The sequence below is a fragment of the Balaenoptera musculus genome, chromosome 7, assembly GCF_009873245.2.
Source record: "Balaenoptera musculus isolate JJ_BM4_2016_0621 chromosome 7, mBalMus1.pri.v3, whole genome shotgun sequence".
Taxonomy (NCBI): domain Eukaryota; kingdom Metazoa; phylum Chordata; class Mammalia; order Artiodactyla; family Balaenopteridae; genus Balaenoptera; species Balaenoptera musculus.
Window position 1 is genome coordinate 108,961,064 of NC_045791.1, and position 25,762 is coordinate 108,986,825.

Below are 25,762 nucleotides of genomic sequence, written 5' to 3' on the forward strand. Positions count from 1 at the left end.
CTCTGTATTTTCTGCTCCCTCCCTTTCTCCCGGGATGCTGAGCTGTGAGACGATCAAGCATAAATGTTTACAATGGAAACGGCTGATGTGAATGGACAAATCCTTAAGGGTAGTGGGGAGATGGAGAGAGAAGCTGGCTGGCCGTTTCCATCCTTCCGTTTTCCCTTGGAGCAACAGCTGCCATTTAATTTGCTTCGGAAGTGTTGAATGGTTGTGGCTGCTGATATTTTGGGCAAATTCTCCCCGGACGGCGAGTGAAATTCTGCCTTTTGGTGGACTGAGGACTGATTAAAGGAGCAAACTTAGAGAAGTTAGCTCCACTGTTTGCTTCACTTGCCCTTGAAGGAGTATCTGACTTTCTGGAAGCTTCACTAGTGTCCCCTCCTCAACAAGAAATGGGCAACCTTTCTCTCCTCCCCTGGCCCCAGCACACTGGAGGAAATGGGAGACCCAGAGGCATCAGAGTGAGGGGAAGAGAAGGAGGAGGAAAAGTGAAATAAAAGACTCCCTTTTTAGGCAGGGATGAGGGTGAGGGGGGTGGAGCTGGGACTTGTATGAGAGAACAGTTTTATATGCATGTATTTATGTATTTTTTAAGTCAGGTAAATTTGCATACAGAGAAATGCACAGGTCTGAGAAGTATAGCTGCAGAAATCGGCAAAGGAATACATGCTTGTAACCAACATCCCAGTCAAGACGTAGCATATTTTCATCTCTCCAAGAATTTCCTTTGTGTGTGCTACCAGCCAGTCATCACCCCCACAGGCAACCATGGTTCTGAGTTCTCTCACCATGTTTTGTCTTTTCTAGAATTTTCTTTTTTGTGTCTGGCTTCTTTAGCTCAACAGAATGTCTTTGACGCTCATCCAGATTGTTGCATGCATGAGTAACTCATTCTGTTTTATTTCTGAGTCATATTTAATTGTATGGACATACCACAATGAAAAAATTCATTCTCCTTTTGATACTGATGGGCATTTGGGTATTTCTGTTTTTTGGCTATTATGAATAAAGCTGCTATGAACATTTTTATGTAAGTCTTCTTGTGGACATATGTTCTCATTTCTTTTGGATAAATATCTAGAAGTGGAATTGCTGGTAGGTGTATATTCAACTTTAAAAGAAACTGCCAAACAGTTTTCCAAGGTGATTGCATCATTATACACTCCTAACAACAGTGTATGAGTGTTTCAGTTGCTCCACATTCCTGCCAATGTTTGGTGTTGTCAGTCTTTTTGACTTTAGCCATCCTAACGGGTGTAACATAAAGTATATTTCCTCATGGTTTTAATTTGCATTTCCCTGATGACTAATGATGTTGAGCACCTTTCCATTTGCTTATTGGCCATTTGTATATCTTTCCTGAGGTGTCTCATCAAGGATTTTGCCCAGAGGGTGAAGGTTTGATTTGGCCTGGATTACCTCTTTTAATTCCTGACAGCGAGTTGTCTGTATTTAAATAGAATTTGGTAAGTGACCAGAAAATGGAGGAATCTGCCTGAGATGCCAGAAGTGGCAAGGAAGGAGGATAAACCTACGATAGAACGTGTTTGAAAGGTTGTGATTAGAGATGAGCAGAGCTACTTTCTGACTGTTGGCAGTTTTTGAAAAAATTAGGTTAACAAGGTAGAAGCTATCTTTCAACATCCATCTCTCTTATAGCACTTGGCTTTCAAACCTGGCTCTGACAGTTTACACTGTGTGCCACTTTAACGGCAGAACATGGGCTCTTGGTGAGCCTCAGGTTTCTAACCAGTAAACTGGGGATAACCATGTCTTGCAGGCCTGCGGGGAGGATCATAGCACGTAAGACATTTGCAAATGCTCAGAATGTGAAATTCTGGACTTCCCTGGTGGTCCAGTGGTTAAGACTCCGTGCTTCCACTGCAGGGATGCGAGTTCGATCCCTGGTCAGGGAACTAAGATCCCACGTGCCGCATGGCAGAAAAGGAAAAAAAAAAAAAAAGAATGTGAAGTTCTTCTACAAATATCAAATCATCCAATGGGAGTAGCCCCTAGACACCTTGTTCTTTAATATTCCTTGAGATGCCTCAAAGTCCTGTTGAACCAGACCATGTTTTCTCCCCTCCACTTGAACAACGATTAGTCACTCATCTGGGATGTGGAGAGTGGACCGTTTACTGGAATATACATCAATGCTCATGAGCTGGAACCTCATGCAAGCAAACATCCTGTTATTAGGCAACGGCTTTTGGGGTCGGGGCGAGGACTCAGAATAGTTGTCCCTGTTCAAATCCTGACCAGAGAGTGCCTTTCTTTCCTCAGGAAGAGTCATACTTCATTCCTCTCTGCCCAGATTTCAACCTGCCAGGTCTGAGTTAGAAAAGAATTGTCCAGTGATTTTCTTCAATAATTTTTTCCTCCCAAGATAATGAGCTGCTTCCACAAGTCCAATTCTGGCTTACAAATGGATTTTTATTTAGTTGAATTGACACAGCTGGGACCAAGAAGTAAACTTGCATGCTTTTTAACTAATATGTTTGTGAAGGAAGCAAATCCTCCTCACTTTTGTTTAAATCAAGACAGCTTTAGAGGAGAAAAAGAATCAGGACTCTATTAATTCTTTTCTCATTTTAATTATCTCAGAATTTTAAAAAGGTCAAGGAGAGGAATCTGATAATAAATAGGGCGAGGCTGGCATGCAGGTTACTAACGTGAAGAGAGTAACTTTACTGGAACTTTTCTTTTTGGGAAAATCTCTTCAAAAGGCTCCTAGATTAAAGCTCCGATATCCCTTTTTGTGTGTTGAATTCTGAATTCTGAAGCTTGCTGGTTGGAAGGAAGCACAGATAATTTTTTTTTAAATCCCAGGAACTCAGAGACTCAAAGGTTTTAAAGTCCTGCACCCATGGAGAATTGCTGACTAAAAGGGGATGGAGCAGAACTGGGTCCCTAGGTGTGGAGACCATTGTCATCAAGAGTAAGAAAATGAAGTGGCTCTGTATGTAGGTCAACGACCCCCTCTCTACTGTAAGGTAAAAAAATTAAGGATGACCTAAAATCTACTATGTATAAAAAGATTCTGGAGAAAGTAGCTCTTTCCTGTCAAAGTGATAATGTTTATACTACTTGAAGCCAGACCTCCTCGGAGTCTAACTTTAGGGGGACTCTTCAGAGCTGAAAAGCCGTAGTCTAAACCTCAGGCCCTCTCTGACATCTGTTAACTTTTATCCTTCAAGGTACTTGGCTATGTTATTGTAGAGGTGTTCAAGGGGACCCGCCAGCATCTTCCATCAAGTCATTGATATTCTAAGTCAGCTGTTGCATAGTTCTGCCTGAACTTCTGGTGTGTTCATCGCTTATCTTAAACTTTTCCCCAATAACCTGGATTTAAATAAGTCAAGACTGTCAAATGAAATCACCAGGGAGAAAGAGTCATGTAGAGAGACACAAGGAGACGGAAGAGAAAAGGAGAAGAAAAAGAACAAAGGGGAGGAGAAAGACAAAAGAAAAGAGATTTTAAAAGCCCCATCTTAATACAAAGACATTTAAAAAGTCTTTATTAAACAATGTGCTAGATCTGAATGATTTCTGAAAAACCAGCTGAAGCCAGGAAATTAGTTTCTATCACGCAGTGTATAAGCCGAGTAGCTTGAATGGTCTGCATATGCCTCAGCTCCAAATGTAAGCTTGTTGGTTTGTCTTAAGGGCTGTTGTCAGGATTCACAATATTTTGTGTTCTGAGTAGGTGATACATTCTCATTTCTTAGTAAAGAACAATATTTTTCTAATACTGTAAGGTGGAAGATTGGAGCCCAAGGTATGAAGCAAACTTGGTTTTTAAAACTCCTTCTATTTTAAAATTATTTTAGATTTACAGAAGAGTTGCAAAGATAGTGCAGAGAGTTCCCAAATGCCCTTCATCCAGCTCCCTCTAAAGTTCACATCTTATATTATTATGGTACCTTTGCCCACATTAAGAAATTAACATCAGTCCAAAACTATTAACTGACTTTGTTTGACTTTCACCACTTTTCCCACTGATGTTCACGTTCTGTTCCAGGATCCAATCCAGGATACCATGCTGCACTTAGAGAACTTAATTTTGAACAAGAGAAAAGTAAATATAGACATGCCTTCTTGGGGGAGTGGGAAGCATGGTGTGTTCCTAGACATGCAATATCATCAAATGGGTTATATTTTCCATAGGAATATGTTATAATTGTGAGTATGTTCTTGACTAGAGATATTACTTGGAATAAATGATAGATGACCAACAAATATAAAGAAAAGAAACCACAAACCCCATATTAATTAAAAATAGTGAAATGTTTTTTCAATTCTCATAAAATAGACACAATGATTATACAAGAGGCCTCAGAAATTGCAGTCAGCACCTACATAATTCTTAACTATATGCAAGGTGCTCTTCTAAACATTTTTCCTACATTAGCTAATTTAATTCTCGTAATAACCACCCTACATAGTAGGCTCAAATATTAGAGTGAGACACAGAAAAATGAAATAACTTACCCAAGCTTGCACAGCTAGTAAGTGTTGGAATTGGGGTTCAACCCAGACCTCAGATGCAGCAAAATATGTACTTGTAACATATAAAATTGTAGGGTATAAAAATATGATGAATGGGGTGGGTGGGTGAGGAGAGTCAATAAATAAATGAGATAATTTCAAAAAAAAAGATGAAAACTGAGTGCAATCAATGTAAAACTGCCTAATAATTTTGCCCGTTTTCTTAGTATATAGAAAGACATTTGCTTTGATTTGATTGGCTTATGTCCTTTAATAAAGCTGGTGCCTCTTTCTCTCCTAGAAAATTTCCAGTAGAAATTTACCAGCCCACACTCTCAACTTCCATGCACATAGTGGAGTCTACATATTCTTGGCTCAGTGTCTAGCACACTGCTGTAAATTACCTTCCTCTCCTTTGAAACCAAAAGCATCTTGCAGGAATAGACTGTGTACAACACAGCACAGCCCCAGCACCTTGTAGAGTTCAACAACTTGCGATTGAATGCTTGTAGGGAAAGAATCATTATTGGATGAACTTAGAGCTGTGCTTTTCAAAAATAGATGGGGTTTCTATACTTTTGTCACCACATGGCAACTTTGTACACCAGCAAATCATCTACCAAATGACTCAAGGATAGAAATTGTAAGTTAAAATGAGGTAGAAGTTAATCTTTATTTAGTATCCATGCAGAATAGCTATCTACTTACAGCTTTAAAAAAATCATTGAGAAATGTATTCATAAGCATTTCTACTTTGAATCTTATATCTACATATCTTATCTCTCACAACTATGCCTTATGTGAATCTGAAATTTACAAAATGAACAAAGTTAAAATAAAGAAAATGTTATTCATACCCAGATGATAGAATTGATAGAAAGAAACATTAAAATAGTTATTAGAACTGCATTCCATATATCTGAGAAGCTAGAGGAAAGATTGAACATGTTAAGTAAAGACATGAAAGATATTTTAAAAAGACCTAAGATTGGGCTTCTAAAGTTGAAAATTATAATGTCTGAGATGAAAAATACACTGGATGGGATTAATGGCAGATCAGGGATTTCAGAACAAAAGGTAAATCAATTTCATAAGAAAAAAATGAAAAAAAAAAATTAACAGAGCATTAATGAACTGTGGAACAACTTCAAGTGGTGTAACATATATGCAGTTGGAGTCCCTGAGGCAGAGGAGGGGATCATATAGAAAATATGTGAAGAGATAATTGCCAACAATTTTCCAAATTTGATGAAAAGTATAAACCCACAGATCCAAGAAATCAGTAAATCTCAAGGTCAAGAAACATGAAGAAAACTACGTCAAAGCACATCATGATCAAATTGCTTAAAACCAGTGATAAGGAGAAATTATTAAAGCCAGAAAAAAAGGACACTATATACAAAAGAACAAAGATCAGATAGATAGAAGATTTAAAGATTAAAAATTCAAGTTAGATGACAGTGGAGCCATGAGTGTAAAACACTGAAAGAAAAAAAGAACCTGTCAACCTACAATTCTCTACCCAACAAAAGTACCTTTCAAACACTCAGATGAAATAAAGACTTTTTCAAACATACAAACTCCAAAAGGATTCATCCCCAGCAGACCTTCACTATAAGAAATATTAAAGAAAGTCCTCCAAGCAGAAGGAAGATGATCCCAGATGGAATCTTCAGTCTATACAAAGGAATGAAGGGAACTTGAAACAGGAACTACATGGGTGAACATAAAAACTTTTTTTTCTTATTATTTCAATATATTTAAAAGATAATTGACTTTGAACAAAAATAATAACAATGCATTGTGGGACTTATATACAGAAGTAAAATCTATGATACCAGTAGTGCAAAGGTCAGGAGGAGAGAAATGGAACTGTAGTGTCATATGGTTTTTATATTATACATGAAGTAGTATAATACAACTTGAGGGCAGACTGTGGTAAAGATGTATACTAAAAACCCTAAAGCAACTACTAAAGTAACAGAACCAAAAGTTATATATAATAAGTCAAAAAAGGAGATAAAGTGGAATCATGAAAAATACTCAGTATAGAAGAAGGTAGAAAAAGAAGAAAAGGGAACAAAGAATGGATGAGATGAATAGAAAAAAATAACAGGATGTTGGATTTGAACATAATCATATCAAAATCTCATTAAATGTAAATGATCTAAACACCCAACTAAAAGTCAAAGACTACCAGATTGGATTAAAAAAGACTCAGTTATAACCTGCCTACAAGAAATCCACTTTAAAAATAAAGACACAAACTGAGCATGGCCTTTAATCAATAGTCAGCAAGGAACTGAGACCTTCAGTCCAACAGTCCCAAAGAACTGAATTCTGCCTATAACTATATGAATTTTGTAGCAGATTCTTCCCCAGTTGATCCTTCAGGTGAGACCCAAGCCCTTGTTGACACCTTGATTGCAGTCTTATGAGAGACTCTGCAGTAGAGGACCCAGTGAAGCCACACCCAAACTCTACCCACAGAAACCATGAGACAATAAATGGGTGTTGTAGTAAGTCTCTAAGTTTGTGATAATTTGTTACACAGCAACAGATAACTAATGCAGATGGAAAAGGGTACACTATGCTAACACTAGTCAAAGGAAATCTATATTAATGTCAGACTGGATATTTTAATATCAGACAAAGGAGACTTTAGAGCAAAGAATATTACCAGAGATAAAGAATATCTTTTAATAATGATGTCAGTTCTTCAAGAGGCAATAACAATGCTAAACATCTATGTAACTAATAATAGAGCTTCAAAATATTTGAAACAAAACTGATTGATAGAACTGCAAAGAGAAATAGACAAATCCATGATTATAGTCAAAGATTTCAACACTCCTCTTTCAATAACCTGTAAAACAAGTAGGCAGAAAATCAGTAAGGATATAGGAGTTTTACACAACATTATTAGGCAACTTGACTTAATTGACATTTATAGAACACACCACCCAACAACTGCAGAATATGCATTCTTTTCTGGTGTGTATGGAAATTTTACCAAGATAGGATATATTTTGGATCATAAAACTAGACTCAATAAATTTCAAAGGAGTAAAGTGATACAAAGTAAGTTCTCTCACTATAATGGAATTAAATTAGAAATAAATAATAGAAAGATATCTGGAAAATACCCAAATATTTGGAAACTAAATAACACGCTTTTATACAACCTATGTTTCAAAGAAACAAATCAAAAGGGAAAATTTAAAGGGACATTAGAAAATATTTAAAACTGATTGAAAGTGAAATTTTAACATATTAAAACTTGTGGGATTCAGCTAAAGTAGTACATAGAGGGTACATGTATAACACTGAAAGCCTATATTAGAAAATAAAAATCATCAAAGACATCAGCTTCCATCTTAACAAATAGAAGAACAAGAACAAATAAAACTCAGTGTAAGTAAAGAAAGGAGGACGATAAAGATCCTATCAGGAATCAATGAAAAATAAAACAGTAAAACAAAAAAGAAAATCAATAAAACCCCAAACAAGACTGAACAGGGAAAAAAGAATAAAAGTCACAAATTCCAGTATCATGAAGGAGAGTGGTGATTCTACAGATTCTGAAGCTATTAAATGGATAATAGGGTACAACTTTATGACAATAAGTTTAATAACTTAAAGAGATAAATGTCTTGAAAGATACAAGCTATCAAAGCTCACTCAAAAAGAGAGAAATATCCTGAATAGCACTATAGCCATTAAAGAAATTGAATTCATAGCCAAAAACCTTCTCATAAAGAAAACTCCAGGCCAAGATAGCTTCACGGATGAATTCTACCAAACATTTAAGGAAGAAATAATAACAATTTTACACAAGCTCTGCCAGAAAATAGACAAGAAGGGGACACTTCTCAACTCATTTTTGAGGCCAGCATTACTCAGATATCAAAACCAGACAAAAACATTACAAGAAAAAACTACAGATCAATACCCTTCATGAACATAGATGCAGATTGAAAAAATCTGAGCAAATCTAACCTAGCAATTTATAAACTGTGGTCTGAAGAATGCAAGGTTGGTTTAACATTTGAAAATCAATCAGTGTAAATAATTATATTAACACTAAAAAATACACCATATGATCAACTCAATATATGCAGAAAAAGCATTTAGAAAATTCAATATCCATTCATAGTAGAAACTCCCGGCAGAGTAGGGATAGAAAGGCACTCTTTCAATCTGAAAAATGTCATCTACATCTAATATCATACTTAATGGTGAAAGATTTAATTCCTCTAAGATTAGAAATAAGGAAAGTTGTCTGCTCTCATTACTTCTATTCAACATTGCACTGGAGGTTCTATCTAGTGCAATAAAGCAAGAAAAAGTACTACAAGGCATCCAGATTGGAAAAGAAGTAAAACTCTGTTTATTTGCAGATGACATGATTGTCTACATAGAAATCTTATGGAATTTATGATAGGCTACTAGAACAGTTAGTAAGCTTAGCAAGGTTGCAGGTTTCAAATTAATATACAAAAATAAATTCTTATCAATTTATATAGCAGCTACCACAACAGAGATTTAAATAAAAATATCACTTTCAAAAGCATCAAAAATATGAAATACTTAGGGATATATCTGACAAAATATGTGCAAGCCCCACACACTAAAAACTATAAAACAAAGCTGAAAGAAACTAAAGATCTAAATAAATGGAGAGATTTATCGGGTTCATGGGTTGAAAGATTCAATATTTTTAAGTCAAGTCTCCCCAAACTGATCTATAGATTCACATTAACCTCAGTCAAAACCCAGCAGCTTTTTTGGTAGAAACTGACAAACTTATTTTAAAATTTATGTGGAAATACAAAGAGGCTAGAACAGCCAAATCAACTTCGAAAATGAAGAATGATGCTGGAGAACTTATACTACCTGACTTGAAGATTTCTTACAGAGTTACAATATTCAATACAATGTGGTACTGGTGTCAAAAAAGACCAATAGAGCAATGTAATGGAGTAGAGACACAGAACCATGGCTCTGCCATGGAGCCCCAGTGACTTGCACGTGTCCACACAGGCCACGCAAACAAAAGTTTGAACCACTGCTGATCTAAGTCTTGGCAGAGCGCCTTGTGATCCTCCAGAATGAAAGTCTTGTAAGGAGTTGCTACAAGACCATCGTCCACTCACCTCCCTATGGCCCCTGGGAGGCCATCCTGAGACATTTCTCATCACCTCCTGGGTTCTGATGAGGTTTGGGACTTCCTGCCTTGCCCCCCCTCAGAATAGAGCTGCAGACTGTAAAACCGCTGACCTGAAGTCTACATTCGGGTGTTCTGTAACAGGGTATGCTGCAACTCACATTGCCATTATCTGGCCCCTTTTGTTTGGGTGTTGTCTTTTGTGGTGTGTGGGACAAGGACCGTGCAGAATTGGTACTTCTGGCTATTCTTCTTTTCGCTGTTTATGTAAGCGTTAAAAGTCCGAATCTAGGAGTGGCTCCGTGGATCTTTACCAGTTGAATTGGTCAGGCCTTGCCCTGTCTTGTGTGTACTTGACAAGAGAGCCAGAAATAAACCCATACATATGTAGTCAGTTGGTTTTCAACAAAAGTGCAAAGGCAAATCCATGGAGAAAGGAAAGGCTTTTTGACAAATGGTGCTGGATCCACATGCAGAGAAAAAAAAGCTTCAATCCATACCTCACACCATATTCAGATATTAAAATGGGTCATAGACTTAAATGTAACATATAAAATTATTTTTAAAATTTTAGAGGAAAACATAGGAGGAAATGTTTGTGGCCATGGTTGGGCAAAGATTTTCTTTTTAAGATAAAATAACCCAACACAATCCCTAAAAGAAAAAAATGATCAGCTGGATGCCACCAAAAGTAAGAACTTCTGTTCTCCAAAAGACACTTTTAAGGAAAGAAAATATAACCCAGAAACTGGGAGATAATATTTATAAATCACATGCCTGACAAGGGACTTGTATCCAGAATATATAAAGAAATCTAAAAATTTAAGAAGAAAACAAACAACCCAATATTTTAAAAGGGCAGAAGATTTGAACACGCACTTCACCAAAGAAGATAAATGGATGGCAAATAAGTACATGAGAAGATGCCCAACATCACTTGTCATCAGGGAGATGCAAATCAAAACTACAATGGAACATTTCTGAGTACCTAAAGAATGTCTACAGCTAAAGAGTGACCATACCAAGTATTGGTGAGGATGGGAAGCATCTAGAACATTCATATGTTGCTGGTGGGAATGTAAAATGGTAGATCCAATTTGGAAGGTCATTTCCTAAAAGATTATCTTTTAATCATATCATGTGACACAGCTCTGCCTAGGTATTTATCCAGGAGAAATGAAAGCATATACCCAGAAAAAGGCTGGTACACAAATGTTCATAGCAACTTTATTTGTAACAGCCCCAAGCCTGAAACAATCAAGTGTCTTTCAACATATGAGTGGATAGATACATTGTGTTATCCTCTACCGTGGAATACCACTCAGCAATGAAGAGGAGTGAATTATGGATACACACAACAGTATGACAACTCTCAAAGTATTGGGATTGACATGTACACACTGTTATATTTAAAAGAGATAACCAACAAGGACCTGCTGTATAGCACAGGAAACTCTGCTCAATGTTCTGTAATAACCTAAATGGGAAAAGAATTTGAAAAGGAATAGATACATGTATATGTTGAACTGAATCACTTTGCTGTACACCTGAAACTAACACAACACAGTTAATTGACTACGCTCCAATATAAAATGAAAATAAAAAATATATGCTTCAAAGCAAATCTTAAAGTAATATTGCTGCATGAAAGAAGCCAGACAAAAGAGACTACATTCCATTCACATAAAATTCTAGTAAATTCAGACTAAACTATAGTGACCAAAAGCAGAGCAGTGGGAAACTGGAGGAGGGGGAGGGAGAGATTACAATGGGGCAAGGGAACCTTTTGCTGGTGATGGCTGGGTTCACTATCTTGAGTATAGGGATGGTTTCCTGAGTGCATGCCTGTGTCCAAATTTATCAGATCGAATACTTTAAGCATGCGCAGTTTACTATATGCAATTACAACGCAGTAAAGCTGCTTTTGAAAAATATATTGTTTTCAGTCACTTTCTTTCAAGACTCCTAGTGGTCCACGTGCCTTTCTGAGTCCCTGCTCCACGTGACATTGGTAGGCGGTGCCCCTCCGCCTTGGTCCCTGAGAGCTCAGTAGTCCTGCCTGCCTGCGCTTGACATGGTGATTTTATTTAATTGTCATCATAGAGACAGAAGGCCAAGAAATTTTAATCCCAAGAACAGGGACTAAAAGAAATGTCAAGATGACACAACGCAAGCTGGGCCCCCGGCACAGAAATCCTATGCAATGACGCGATGGGCCCCCGCCGTCTCTCCCAGGACCTACTGGACCCCGAGGGGACAGACCCTCCGCAAGGACAGCCGCGAGGCTGGACCCAGCACCAGCAGAACTTCCAGAACCCCGGCACCTGGGCGGGGGGTGGGCCCCGAAAATGCGGGCGCAGCTCGGCTGTCTTGTGGGACGCCGAAGCCCCGCCCGAGGAGCTAACCATTTATGTCACACTGTGACAATTATTCTGCATAAAATTATCATTAAAAACCCTAATTTTTCAGCCTCCAACCCCGCCAGTGGCCTTTTAGCATTCTCCCGCGCCGGCGTCTGCGGGCCGGTGATCACCGGCTCATTACCTCCGTGTGGCGCCGGCTCCCCCCGCGCTCGCAATCAAGCGCTAATTAAACCGGCGCGGGGCCCGGGCTGGGGCCGAGGCCGGGGCGGGGGGCCCGGTGGCCTCCGAGGGGCTCTGACGGACGTGGCCGAGAGCTCCCGGGTCTGGGTCCGGGTCCGGGTCCGGGTCCGGGCGGGGTCAGGCGGCGGGCGGGGCCGGGGCCGAGGGTCTGGGGGCGGGGCCTGCGGGGGTGGGCTTGGGGGTGGGGCCTGGAGCGGTGACGCCGGCCTGGTCCGGGGCGCTGAGGGCGTCCGGGGGCAGGGTCAGGGGTCGGGGGTCGAGGGTCGAGGGTCAGGTGGGTGGCCGGGGCCCCGGGTCCTTACCCCAGCGAGGCGGCCGTGCGGCAGAGGTGCAGGGGCGCCAGGCCGTCGGCGCTGAGTAGGTCGGGGTCGGCGCGGTGCTGCAGCAGCAGCTGGGCGCAGGCCGTGTGGCCCCCCAGGCAGGCCTCGTGCAGGGCGCCGCGGCCGCCGGGGCTGGCGTCGGGGTCCGCGCCGCGGCCGAGCAGGTGGTGCACGCAGGCCGTGTGGCCCCGGGCCGCGGCGATGCACAGGGGCGTGGTGAGCTCGCGCTTGTACTCCAGGGTCCAGAGGCCTGGGGGTGGAGGGGAGGTGGGGAGAGGTCAGGTGAGTCGGGGGACGCGGGTGGGGGGAGCGGTGTCCATTAAGACTGAAATAGGGTGAAACCATCTCTTAGAAGTAGGTACCAGGTGGGCACGTAGGGAGATACACAAAGATGCTCAGGGTTCGGGACAGAGAAACCCAGTGAGGGCCAACTGGATCACGGATGAGGGCTGGAGGGAGGCGTGGGGTAGAGGTGAAAGGGCCCTGACAGCGAGGGGCAGAGAGATAGCAAGGGAAAAAAGTGTAGGAAGAGGGGAGAAAGTAACAGCACACAGAGCAGAGACACACTGGAAAGACAGAGATGGAGAGACAGGGAGAGAAGAAGTACAAAGGAGAGATCGGGGTGGGCGGTTATTGAGAAGCAAGAGGGTTTTGCCAAATATGAGGGTAACGTGGGTAAGATTTGAGGAGTTAAAAGCTGAACAAGCAGGGTGGACAGTGGGAGAATTCACATTTTCCAGACTCTGAATTAGGGGCAGCTTGAGGGAGGAAAGTGAGCTGTGGATTTTTCTGGAATCCAAGCCCTCTCTTTTCGAGCCCCGAATTTACCCCTTTATCATTAAGAGGGGAAGACAACAGACAAAACAAACTGACCCACATCACCAAGGTTGCTCGAGAAAAGGACTCGGAAAGTTTAGTTGTCTTGGAAGTGGCCGGGTTTCAGAAGCACCCTTTGATGTGGTGGTCTGCATTGAGCACAATTCTGGTTTGTTTCTTTGCGCTCTTTGGGGTTTTGTGTGTGTGTGTGTGTGCGCGTATAGGGTTGCTCTTTCTTGAGGGATGAATGGAGCGGGAGCTGTACATTTCACTTCTCTGAAAACTTGGGGCTTTCAAAAGGCCGGGGGAAGGTTGTTAGCAGCCGTGAGCACTCCTGGAAATGGGGGAAAGCTGTCCCTGGTGAATACACTTCAAGGGACAGGATTTCACATGGCAGGGATGCCTTCTGATAATGATGGAAGAATCGATACTGTGGCTGTAATGAGCTGTGGAGGAGACCCTTTTCACAGGCCACCTCCTTCCCGGGACCCATGCTGAGCAGTTTGAAAGACCACTCATAATTACGCACCTCCATGCAGCGCGCGGTTCCAGCCCGCCCCGCGTCCCCAAGGCCCAGCCTGGAGGTTGTGCGCACTCGGTGGGGGAAGAGGGGGCCTGTCGTCCTGGTGGTGGGTGATGGCGGCTGGAGGCCCTGCGGCCGTGGGCCTGCATGGGTTTGAGCTGCCCTGCCCAGTGAAGACCGGGTCTGATTTGAGGGGGATGATGGATATGGTCCTTGACCGTAACAGTGACCTACATTCTTGTAGGGGCCAGCTCCTGGTTGTTGATTCTACTCATTTTCCTGAGACAGGAAGTTTACTTACTGAGGGTCAAGGAAGGGGGTACTCCATTTTCTAGGGCATGCTAAGTTCCCACCATCAGCAGCTCTGTTCACCCACCCAAGATTCCCAAGTCTTCCCCTGGACTGATGGGGAGGGGCCTTGGTTGGGCATTTAGCTCAGCCATAGCTTAGGGCCAGCCCCCTTCTCCAGGTCCCTGGAGATGGTGATGAGCTTCTATCAGGTCTTTCAGAGAACCCTGTTCTAAGGCAGCTCTCTCATTCAGTAAACCTGAATCATCAATCAGCTTCCTATAAATCCCACCCTTGGTCCAGGTTCTGCCACCAGGAAGGACACAGAAGCAGGCTTCTCCCCAGGTGATACCTCCCTCTAGACATCCGCTCCATGCTAATGCTTTCCTGGCACTGCGAGCTTGATGGGGCCAGCATTTCGTCGTGGATGTGGTACCCAGGAGCCAGCCACTATGAACCTGTGTATCCCCTTCCCCATGGCTCCCTTCAGGAGGAGCTGAATTGGCCACCAGGAAGTCCTCGTACGAGCGAGGGCAGTGTCGGGGCCACTGTCCTCAGCCCGGGTTTGGTCATTTCTGCTACTGGACCAGCTGGGAGAATTCAGGTGGCTGTGCTGAAAGAGCACAGAGTCCAGAAGTGTCCATCCTCTCTTCCCAGCCTGCACCGAGGCCGCAGGCCAGCACTAACTCCCAGGGCTGCCCTTCTGCTCAGTCATATCTCAGGTCCCTTCACTGCCACAAAGCTCTAATCTCCTGTCGTACAGATGTGCCATAGAAAAACAGCAAAGTTAGGGGTGGAAAGATTGAGGGGGAAAACAGGAAAGAGGCTTTGATTCAGACGATGAACTGACATTAATATCTATCAGTGCAACATTGGAGTGTGTGTGTGTCCAGGGCTGCGAGGCATGTGATTAAAAACAACATTAATCGAGCATTCAAGCAGTTAGCATTCTTGGTTGAATGGTCACACAGCCCTCTGGAGAAAGATGTGTGCCCCATCTGGGACAGGTGAGGGAGAGGAGACCCAAAAAGGCTCTGGGATGCCTTTGGCCGGGAGGGGTTTTGGCCCAGACTAGACCTGCGCGTGCCTTTCCCGCAGCCTCTGCCGCCTCACTGGCGACTCTTGAGCTGCTTAGCCCTTTGGCAGGGTTTGGGTTTATTCCCTTCTCCCTGTGTGAGGTGTACACAGACTGGGTCAGTGCTTTGGAAACCACCCTTCCTGATTCTTGGCCTGCCAGAGATCACGAGTCAGGGGCACGGGGCACTGGCCATTGGCCCACTGACCACAGAGTCTGAAATCCTCACAGATTCCAACACATGAACCCTCTCGGTAAACGTGTGGCATCGGGATGCACGGGAGGAAGGGTGCCCAATGCGGAGTGCCAGCCAAGGGGGCCACAGTGCAGCCTGATGGTCAGAAAGTCTGTTCATCCCAGATGGGGGTGAGGGGGCTTCTCTCTACCTGGGGGTATGTTTGCCTGCCCGGCACATAACGACAGCGTCCAGGCGACAAGAATGCAGACGTACACAACTTAAGGACCTCTGGTTTCTCCCCCCCCCCTCCCCCTTCCCAGGCTCCCCTGGGTTCCAGGAGGAGCGGCTCGCGAGAGCTCTCCCTCCACGGTGCTGGCTGTGTCCCAGCTTCCCCGCTGGAGCCATGGCGTTCACGGATCCACAGAGGAAACTTGCCCGGTGCTGCTCGCCAGGGGCCCGCTCCGGGCGCACTCAAAGGAGAGGCGTACTTTATCTCCTGCCTCCCTGGCTGCCAGATCCAGGCTCTGGCAGATCAGCATTCAAACCAAAGCTCTTTTTAAAGACAAGAGGCACCTCCAGCATGGGAAGGGCACTTCTCACCAACAGCTTGGCCTTTCCAATTTGATCTCTCTCATCTCTCACCTAAAAACTACATCTTAAAAATCATGCACGCAAAGTTTGGCTTCTAGATGTCTTTTGCTCGAGTATGTTAAATGCAGCACCCGTGTGAGCAGTCTACACACTGGAGCTATATGTTCAGAGGTGTGTTAGTAGTTCCTTAAAAAAATAAATAACCGGGCTTTAAAGGAGCAAAGGTACCTGACGGTCCAAACGTGGCCAGGGATTTCACCTGCCACTCCATCTCATCCTTCTTGATCTCAAACACCACGTTGGCATCCTGGAAGAACTGGTCCATGAGGAGCTTAAGATGGTCCAGGTCTCCTGTGACCAAGGCAGTATGGTACTCGAGCACTGGCCACCCAGCTCTGGCTTGAGGCTCTTTTCCCATCTTCTGAAAGATCTGAAGTTTCCCTCCAACTGGCTCTGGCTGTCTCTTCATTGCAATGCCGATGATCTCGGAAAAGTTCTCCAGGAAGGGGAAAGATGGTCTTATGGAGTGTGAGCTATTTCTATTGTTATTACTCAATTGTCATCCAGCTGGGGCTGGGTGGCGGTGTATTTATAACTCCTGTGGGCTCTGATGTGATAATGGTTACTTGATATGGCCAGCATCACATGACCACTAATATGCCAACGAGCTCAGCCACCCCCTTGTGATTATATAGATGTAAACTCTAGAGACAAGCACATCTGTATATCTTCCAAACAGCTCTCCGCAAGACAAGGGCACACAGCCTAAAACAGGCAGGGCTTCTCTTCCCTGCTCTGTAGGGTGTGTTCTTGCTTTCATCCCATCCACTTCCTTAGCTGCTGTGGCCAGTGGTGAATGGATGTGTGTTCTGAGGGCTGTGTCAGCCCCGAGGCTGTGTGAGGGAGGCCCAGCTGGACACTGCAAATGACCAGGCTCTGCACAAGTGTCCCCGGGTGGGAGACTCCGTAGTAGGACAGACCAGGGATTCCCAAAGGCATCATCTGGGGCCCCAGGTAGCCTGTGAGTTTCTCCCAGTTGTTGAGAACTGATCCCAAAATGCTCATCCCTTGCTGAAGATGAGAGATGCCACAATTTTTTTTTTTAATGGATGGTAACAGTTCTTTATTAGTAACTTACTAGTTACTTACTACACTGTAGTTCAGGGCTTTATTTTATTGTCTAAAAATTAATAAAGTCTAAAAATAGAGTTACCATATGATCCAGCAATCCCACTCCTGGGCATATATCCAGAAAAGATGAAAACTCTTAATTCGAAAAGATACATGCACCCCTATGTTCGTAGCAGCACTATCTATAATAGCCAAGACATGGAAACAACATAAACGTCCATCAACAGATGAATGGATAAAGAAGATGTGATCTATCTATCATCTATCTATCTATCTATCATCTATCTATCTACCTATCATCTATCTATCTACCTATTTATCAGGGACTACCACTCAGCCATAAAAAAGAATGAAATAATGCCATTTGCAGCGACATAGATGGACCTAGAGATTATCGTGCTAAGTGAAGTAAGTCAGACAGAGAAAGACAAATATGATATCACTTATATGTAGAATCTAAAAAAATGGTAAAGATGAACTTATTTACAAAACAGAAATAGACTCATACACATAGAAAATAAACTTATGGTTACCAAAATGGAAAGCAGGGGAGGGAGGGATAAATTGCGAATTTGGGGTTAATAGATACACACTACTATATATAAAATAGATAAACAACAAGGACCTACTATAGTACAGGGAACTATGTTCAATATCTTATAATAACCTATAATGGAAAAGAATCTGAAAAATATATATATATATTCATATATATACATAAAACTGAGTCAATTTGCTGTACACCTGAATCATTGTAAATCAACTATACTTCAATGGAAAGTTTTTAAAAAAATTAATAAGGTCACTTTTTTCTTATAACATAGATAAAACACAATTCTCATATATTTTTTCCAATTCTTGTTTTTCCCTTGCTAGGAAGCTGGGATGGGCCAGTGGAGTTGGCCGACAGGATCCTGTGCCACGTCTATGTGACTTACAATAAAAAATGTGACCAGAGGCTAGAGGGAGGAAGGAGAGTCGGGAGGGCACTACCTGGACCAGCAAAGGGGGTGGAGCATGTGCCCAGGAGAGTTAGGCACAGAGGCTCCGGGGGAGGGAGGTGTGAATATCAGTAGCCACCATCCTCTCAGTGCCAGCGGTAGCCCAGGCATCGTGGGATCCATTGCTATGTGGTGTTGCAGTCAAACAGCATAGAGACAACAGGAGAAAAGACCTGATGTCAAGGGTTAGGGCTCACGAGGCAGCACCTCTTTAGTCAGGGCTGGACTTCGTAAGCACCCTCTTTTCCCATGTCCCTCTCTCTCACTCTCATTCACTCCCCAAAGCTGCCCCCTGACCACCCCCTGCCTCTCTCTAAGTCCCTCTAAAGCCTGAGCAGGATCTCTCAGAGTAACCTGGCCCCTGGGGTGCCCCTTTCATTGAGATGTTCCACAAAAGGGGGACCCAGCAGAATACCCTTGACCTTTCTTAGCAAGGCTTGCAGTAAAGAGTGGAGGGGAGATTGGATGCACTTATGATTTAATAAAGATGGTTTACCCTCATCATAGAGCTGATTTGCAGGCATAACTGTATTACATGGGCTGACCCAAGGCCTGGAGCTTCCCCCAAATTGTAAAACCCACACCTTCTCTACAGAAGGGGGCTGCAGGGTGCTGGGATGGGAGAGGTGTAGCCTCTGCTCATCTGTGATGCTTTGTGCAGGCGGATAAGTGGTGTTGACAGTGCCTCAAAGGCTGAAGGGCTCACGTTGGTGAAGACAGTGTAGGGGCTGGGGGTGTCCCAGAACCCTGCTGAGTGCTACGGAAAATGCAGTGGTAAAGACTACGCAGACCATGTTTGCAAGGAGCATGCAGCCTTTATCAGACACAGGAGACAAGAGCATACGGAGAATGACAAACAGCAACACTACGGAGACCATTTCCTTTCTGGAATGTCCACTAGAATAAAGTCATCTGTTCTTCCCTCTTCATTTCCATATTATGTCATTGCTCTATTCATTTCAGTAGCAATATTAATTCTTTGGGTATTTCATTTCTTTAAACATAGCCTTTCTGCCCTGTTATTTTCTCACACTGATAGCTTGTAATTAGATACATTTCTGAAAGACTTTTTATATGCAACTATAATCCAGGATCCAACTGGAGCCTGTACTTTAAACTGGAGCATTCTTTTGTACCTGATACATGTTGTCATGGGCTATTTTTAAAAGGGGTGGGACCCTGGAGGTGAGTCCAGGGATAAGAGCCATTCCACCCTGTGTTCTATGCTAAATTTAGCTTTCCAAGTGTTATATTTGTCAACAGCACCCTAAATACTCAAGCTTGATTTCAGTGGGTAGGGGGTAGTAGTCCAGAAACAGACTTGGTTCTTTGTGAGAGCTTTAAAAATAGCTTATGGTAGACAGAATTGGTTTCACAAGTAGGACATGGAGATTAGTTCTACACGGCAGCATGGCAGAGTTGTTGTTTTAAAGAACAAGAAGAGCTGTATGTGTGACTCTTACATTAAAAAAAAGCCAAGCAAAATAAAAAGAAAACCAAAAAAACCCCCACAAATGGCTGAAAATCAACCCATTCATTCACCTATTTATTCAATAATCATTTGTGAAATATTATGTTCTAGGGTGTGCTATTAGGTTTTGGGGATTCAGAGACAAAAAATATAACACATTTACTCTCAGGGAACACATAGAGTCCTGGCCACAGCAATTAGGCAAGAAAAAGAAATAAATGGCATTCAAATTGGAAAGGAAGAAGTAAAACTGTCACTATTTGCAAATGACATGATACTATATACCGGAAAGCCCAAAGACTCTTCCAAAAAAATACTGGAACTAATAAAAGAATTCACTAAAGTTGCAGGATACAAAATTAATATATAGAAATCTGTTGCATCTCTCTTCACTAATAACGAACTATCAGAAGGAGAAATGAAGAAAACAATCCCATTTACATTTGCATCAAAAAGAATAAACTTACCTCAGGAGGTAAAAGACCTGTACTCAGAAAACTGTAAGGCATTGAGGAAAGAAATTGAAGGTTACACAAACAAATGAAGAGACATTTGGTGCTCATGGATTAGAAGAATCAATATCATTGAAATGTTCTACTACCCAAAGCAATCTATAGATTCAATGCAAACCACATGAAAATACCAATGGCATTTTCCACAGAACTAGAAAAAATAATCTTAAAATTTGTATGGAACCACAAAAGACCTCAAACAGCCAAAGCAATCTTGAGGAAGAAGAACAAAGCTGGAGATATCACACTCTCTGACTTGAAACTATACTATAAAACTATAGTAATTAAAACAGTATGGTACTGGCACAAAAATAGATCATAGATCAGTAGAACAGAATAGAGACCCCAGAAATAAACACATATGGTCAATCAATCTACAACAAGGTATGCAAGAATATATGATGGAGAAACGCCTCTTCAATAAATGATGTTGGGAAAACTGGACAGCTACATGGAGAAGCTACAAAAATAAACTCAAAATTGATTAAAGGCTTAAATATGACTTAAAGCCATAAAACTTCTAAAAGAAAACATAGGCAGTAACCTCTTTGACATCCATCTTAGCAATTTTTTTTTGGATATGTCTCCTAAGGCAAGGGTGACAAAAGCAAAAACAAACAAATGGGACCAATTCAAACTACAAAACTTTTGCACAGTGAAAGAAACCATCAACAAAACAAAAAGGCAACCTACTAAATGGAAGAAGGTATTTGCCAATGGTATGTCTGGCAAAAAGTTAACATCCAAAATATATTAAAAATGCATACAACTCAATATCAAGAAAACAAACAATCCAATTAAAATATGGGCAGGGGACCTGAACAGGCATTTTTCCAAAGAAGACATACTGATGGCCAACAGACACATGAAAAGATGCTCAATATCATTAATCATCAGGGAAATTCAAATCAAAACCACCATGAGATACCACCTCACACTTGTCAGAATGGCTATCACCAAAAAAGATCACAAATAACAACTGTTAATGAGTACATGGAGAAAAGGGAACCCTCGTGCACTGTTGGTGGGAATGTAAACTGGTGTAGCCACTATGGAAAACTGTATGGAGCTAAAAATAGAACTACCATATGATCCAGCAATTCCACTTCTAGGTATTTATCTGAAGGAAAAAAAAGAAACATTAATTAGAAAAGATATATGTACCTCTATGTTCGTTGCTGCACTATTTACAATGGTCAAGATATGGAAGGAACTTAAGTGTTCATCCAGAGATGAATGGATAAAGAAGATGTGGTATGTATATACAATGGAATATTAGTCAGCCGTAAAAAGAATGAAATCTTGCTATTTGTGGCAACTTGGATGGCCTGGAGGCTATTATGCTAAGTGAAATAAGTCAGACAGAGAAAGACACATATTATAATATCTCACTTACATGTGGAATCCAAAAACAAAACAAAACAGAAACAGACTCATAGATACAGAGAATAAGCTGGTGGTTGCCAAAGGGGAGAGGGGTTGAAGGGACAGGTAAAATAGCTAAGGGAGACTAAGAGGTAAAAACTTCCAGCTATAAGATAAATAAGTCAAGGGAATGTAATAATACACACAGGGAATATAGTCAATAATACTGTAACAACTTTTTATGGTGACACATGGTAACTGGTCTTATTGTGGTGAACATTTCATAATGTATAAAGATACCGAATCACTATGTTATACACCTGAAACTAATGTAATATTGTGTGTTAATCATAACTCAATAAAAAAAGATCACATGGAAAAAAGCAGTGACCATAGGACCCCAACACACAGGAGTTCTTTATCTTCCTTCCCACCAGCTGAACGATGTCCTTTAGTTACGTGAGTAACACTGTTTCCTCACCCAGCTCTCTTGGTTGGGCTCCTCCTTTCCTGCTGCACACCAATTCTGCCCATCAAAACCTTGCTTGGATCAAGCCATTTGTATCTCATTTTTATCATCCTCATCCTTCTCAGCTTGTTTAAAAGGCAATGCATAGCCTTCAAGATGTAACGCAAGTCTTATCTTCTCTGCCTACTTCAGTCCATATGAAAACTCAGTTTCTTCCAAGGGTGAATTTGTGTACTAAGTTGCTCCGCAATTGCCAAAATCTTTGAGAAACTGAGATAAAACAGAAGAAGGACCAGAAGACTAGAGTTTTAGTTTTCAAATAGGAAAAGAACTTGATTCTTCAAAGTCTGAATTGATGTCAGTTCTGGGCAAGATCCCTAAATGGATCATGAAAAGGATTGGTTGGGAGTATTTAGAAAAGGAAGTGGGGGCACTTGGAGCTCTGTGGGTCACTAGGAAGAAGTGAGGGTGGACTCAAAGAATTTTCTTTTGTGTCATGGTTATCTCATTAATATGCAAGGAGATGTAGGCATAGGTATGAATATTTCAACCTGTAATCGAAGGTTGAAAACCTTTTAGGGAAGATGGAAAAATATGGGTCTTTGTTTAGGAAAATATTGCTAAAAAACTTGAACTGGAGAAATAATATACATGGTGCCTATAAAGCAGTGTCTGTAGAGTGGAATCACTGAGGAGCTTTAAAAACATTGATGCCTGGACCCCAGCCTGAGAGATTCTGATGTAACGGGCTGGAGGGAGCAGCGTGGGCATCAGGATGGTTAGAAACTTTCCAGGTGCTTCTAACATGCAGCCAAGGTTGAGAAACATTGCTCACAAGGGAAGACCAGAATCTGTTTCCAGCCTGATACCGTATAATATGCTTACTGATGATTTGAGTGAACATGTGGATGAGTGGGTATCAAATTGGTGGGTGAAACCAACATCCCAGGTCCATAGGATCCTGTTGTCCTCGTGAATCACTTGGTTGAAATTGCCACTCACTGCCAGGGGTCCCCTCGTTTCTGGCACTAGAGCTTTCTCTTTCTTTTTTAAAAATTTTATTTATTTATTTATTTATTTATGGCAGCGCTGGGTCTTCGTTGCTGCGTGCGGGTCTTTCTCTAGTTGCGGCGAGAGGGGTCTACCTTTCGTTGTGGTGCACAGGCTTCTCATTGCGGTGGCTTCTCTTGTTGCGGAGCACGGGCTCTAGGCACGTGGGCTCAGTAGTTGTGGCTCGAGAGCTCTAGAACGCAGACTCAGTAGTTGTGGTGCACGGGCTTCGTTACTCTGAGGTATGTGGTATCTTCCCGGACCAGGGATCGAAACTGTGTCCCCTGAATTGGCAGGCGGACTCCCAACCACTGCGCCACCAGGGAAGCCCCGAGTTTTCTCTTTCTTGTTTTTAAGCTCAGAGTTAGTCGTGCTATGGATGTGGTGATGTTTATACCTAACTTTAGGTGGCCTAAGTGCAGCAAATTATTTAACTTATTTTAAAACCCTCAAAGCATGCCTGTATAGAGTAACTTGTGTCAGTTAGATGTCAGTTTGAGTTCCCTTACTCACTGGGACCCTTGGTTTTATGTAACCCAGAGTCCTCCCTGGAACCCTGAACACCCCTGTGCTTTGCCTCCTCATGTTTCCCCACTTCTGTGTCTGCTCGAATGTGTGTGTTCTGTCCTGCCTGTGGCACAAAGTTAGCTCATTTAATTTTTTTTCTGGTTGGTTTGTTTGCTTTCAAGTTAGCCACCCAACAATATTACCTAGCGAGTTTGGTAACTATACTGAGGATGTGAAGGGGTCTATCACAGTTTATACAGGCTTGTCCCACGAATCTCCTCCATCTCTGCTTCCCCTCTCTCTGGTGCAAACACTGAAATCTTCCTCCCTGTTCTCCCTTTCAATGTGGTTCCACACGTTCTCAGGCCTGGCTAGTTTCAGCTTCAGCTTCAGGGAGCTGGTCAAGGAAATTCTTCTGAACAAATACAGTGCCCTTCTTGAAAGAGAGGGGTTCTGATGAATAAAATTTTCTCCACATCAATATGTTTAATACTTTCAGTGTTTCAGATGAAGTTTCAGATGGTACCTATTTGATGGAGGAACCTCATTTGTAAAGAAATTTAATTGCTAGGCCTTTTATTGCAGAGTGTGGAGTGAACTTAGGAGAAGACAAAAATGCAAGCAGAAGAGGATACCCAACTTTTATCTGGATGATTCAGTGAACAGACTAAATCTCTCTACCTAGCTTGCCAGGTAGTCCACTGGATGTGAATATACTTTTTTTTTTTTTTAACATCTTTATTGGAGTATAATTGCTTTACAATGGTGTGTTAGTTTCTGCTTTATAACAAAGTGAAACAGTTATACATATACATATGTCCCTATGTCTCTTCCCTCTTGCGTCTCCCTCCCTCCCACCCTCCCTATCCCACCCCTCTAGGTGGTCACAAAGCACCGAGCTGATCTCCCTGTGCTATGCGGCTGCTTCCCACTAGCTATCTATTTTACATTTGGTAGTGTATATATGTCCATGACACTCTCTCACTTCATCCCAGCTTACCCTTCCCCCTTCCCGTGTCCTCAAGTCCTGAATATACTTTTGTAAAGAATATTTTGGGGACTTATAAGCATAATGTTTTGCCCATGGGAGACACAAAAACTGGTTCTCCATACCAAGTCTTGTAGCGTTGGTAGCTAACAAGAGGGAATTTTTGCTTCTCGATCAAATGAGACAAAAAAAAAACAAAACAAAAAACCACCTTAAAATGATAATGAGATATACAAATGGTAGTGTTCAAATGGTAATTACTATTTTCATGTGATATCAGGATCTTTGCATTTTGCCATTGAACTGATGAATGATTTCCTTTTCCTCAGAAGTGCCTGAGAATGGGCTCTGGTGATGTTCTCTGGAACAACCCAGCAGAGCCTGAAATGTGAGGCTGGTGGGTTTGTTACGGGGTCAGGCTGCTTATCCAGAGCCGTGGCTTCCCATGTGTTTGGGCCACGAGGTAGAGTTTCCTTGTGCTCTTGGGAAAGGGCAACTGTGTGGATTCTCTCCTAGGCCATTGGGCAAATGTCTAGCTTCCTTCTGGGGTCAAGCGTCCGAGTAAATGGGCACACTAGGGCAGGAAGGCATTCCCCTTGGGGACATAATGAGATTCTGATTACTTCCTCCAACAAACTAATGCATCCTGTTATCCTGACCAATATTCTGCTTCCTACCCGAATTGTTTCTGTAAGTGGCCATGGACTAAATCCGATGGCCTAAATTCAACGTTCCTACGGCCTGGCACTAGCCCCAGGTCTTATCGTGGATTTACTTTCACACCTTTTTTGACCCTCACTCTCCTTATTTAATTTCTAAAGCCCACTCCTCCTTCATCCCCACTCCCTATAGCTTTTTAAAATTACAACATTTTTTCAAACTTACAGTTACCAAAGGGGAAAGGTGGGGTGAGGGATAAATTAGGAATTTAACATTAACATATACACACTACTATATATAAAATTGATAAACAATAAGGACCTACTGTATGGCACAGGGAACTATGTATACTCAATATTTTGTAATAACCTATATGGGAAAAGAGTCTGAAAAAGAATATATATATACATGTATAACTGAATCACTTTGCTGTACACCTGAAACTAACACAACATTGTAAATCAACTATACTTCAATTAAAAAAAGAAAATACGGGCTTCCCTGGTGGCGCAGTGGTTGAGAATCTGCCTGCTAATGCAGGGGACACGGGTTCGAG

At 42.1% G+C, this 25,762-nt stretch overlaps 1 protein-coding gene across 1 annotated transcript in view; it reads right to left on the minus strand.

The window, feature by feature from the left end:
- Positions 1-25,762, minus strand: part of ASB18 (ankyrin repeat and SOCS box containing 18) — a 64,475-nt gene that overhangs the window by 25,592 nt on the left and 13,121 nt on the right. Inside the window, exons 2-3 of the mRNA XM_036858987.1 lie at positions 16,281-16,403; positions 12,564-12,831 (exon numbers count right to left, since the gene is read on the minus strand). Coding sequence (XP_036714882.1) covers positions 12,564-12,831; positions 16,281-16,403 — 391 coding nt within the window. The remainder of the gene's footprint in view (positions 1-12,563; positions 12,832-16,280; positions 16,404-25,762) is intronic.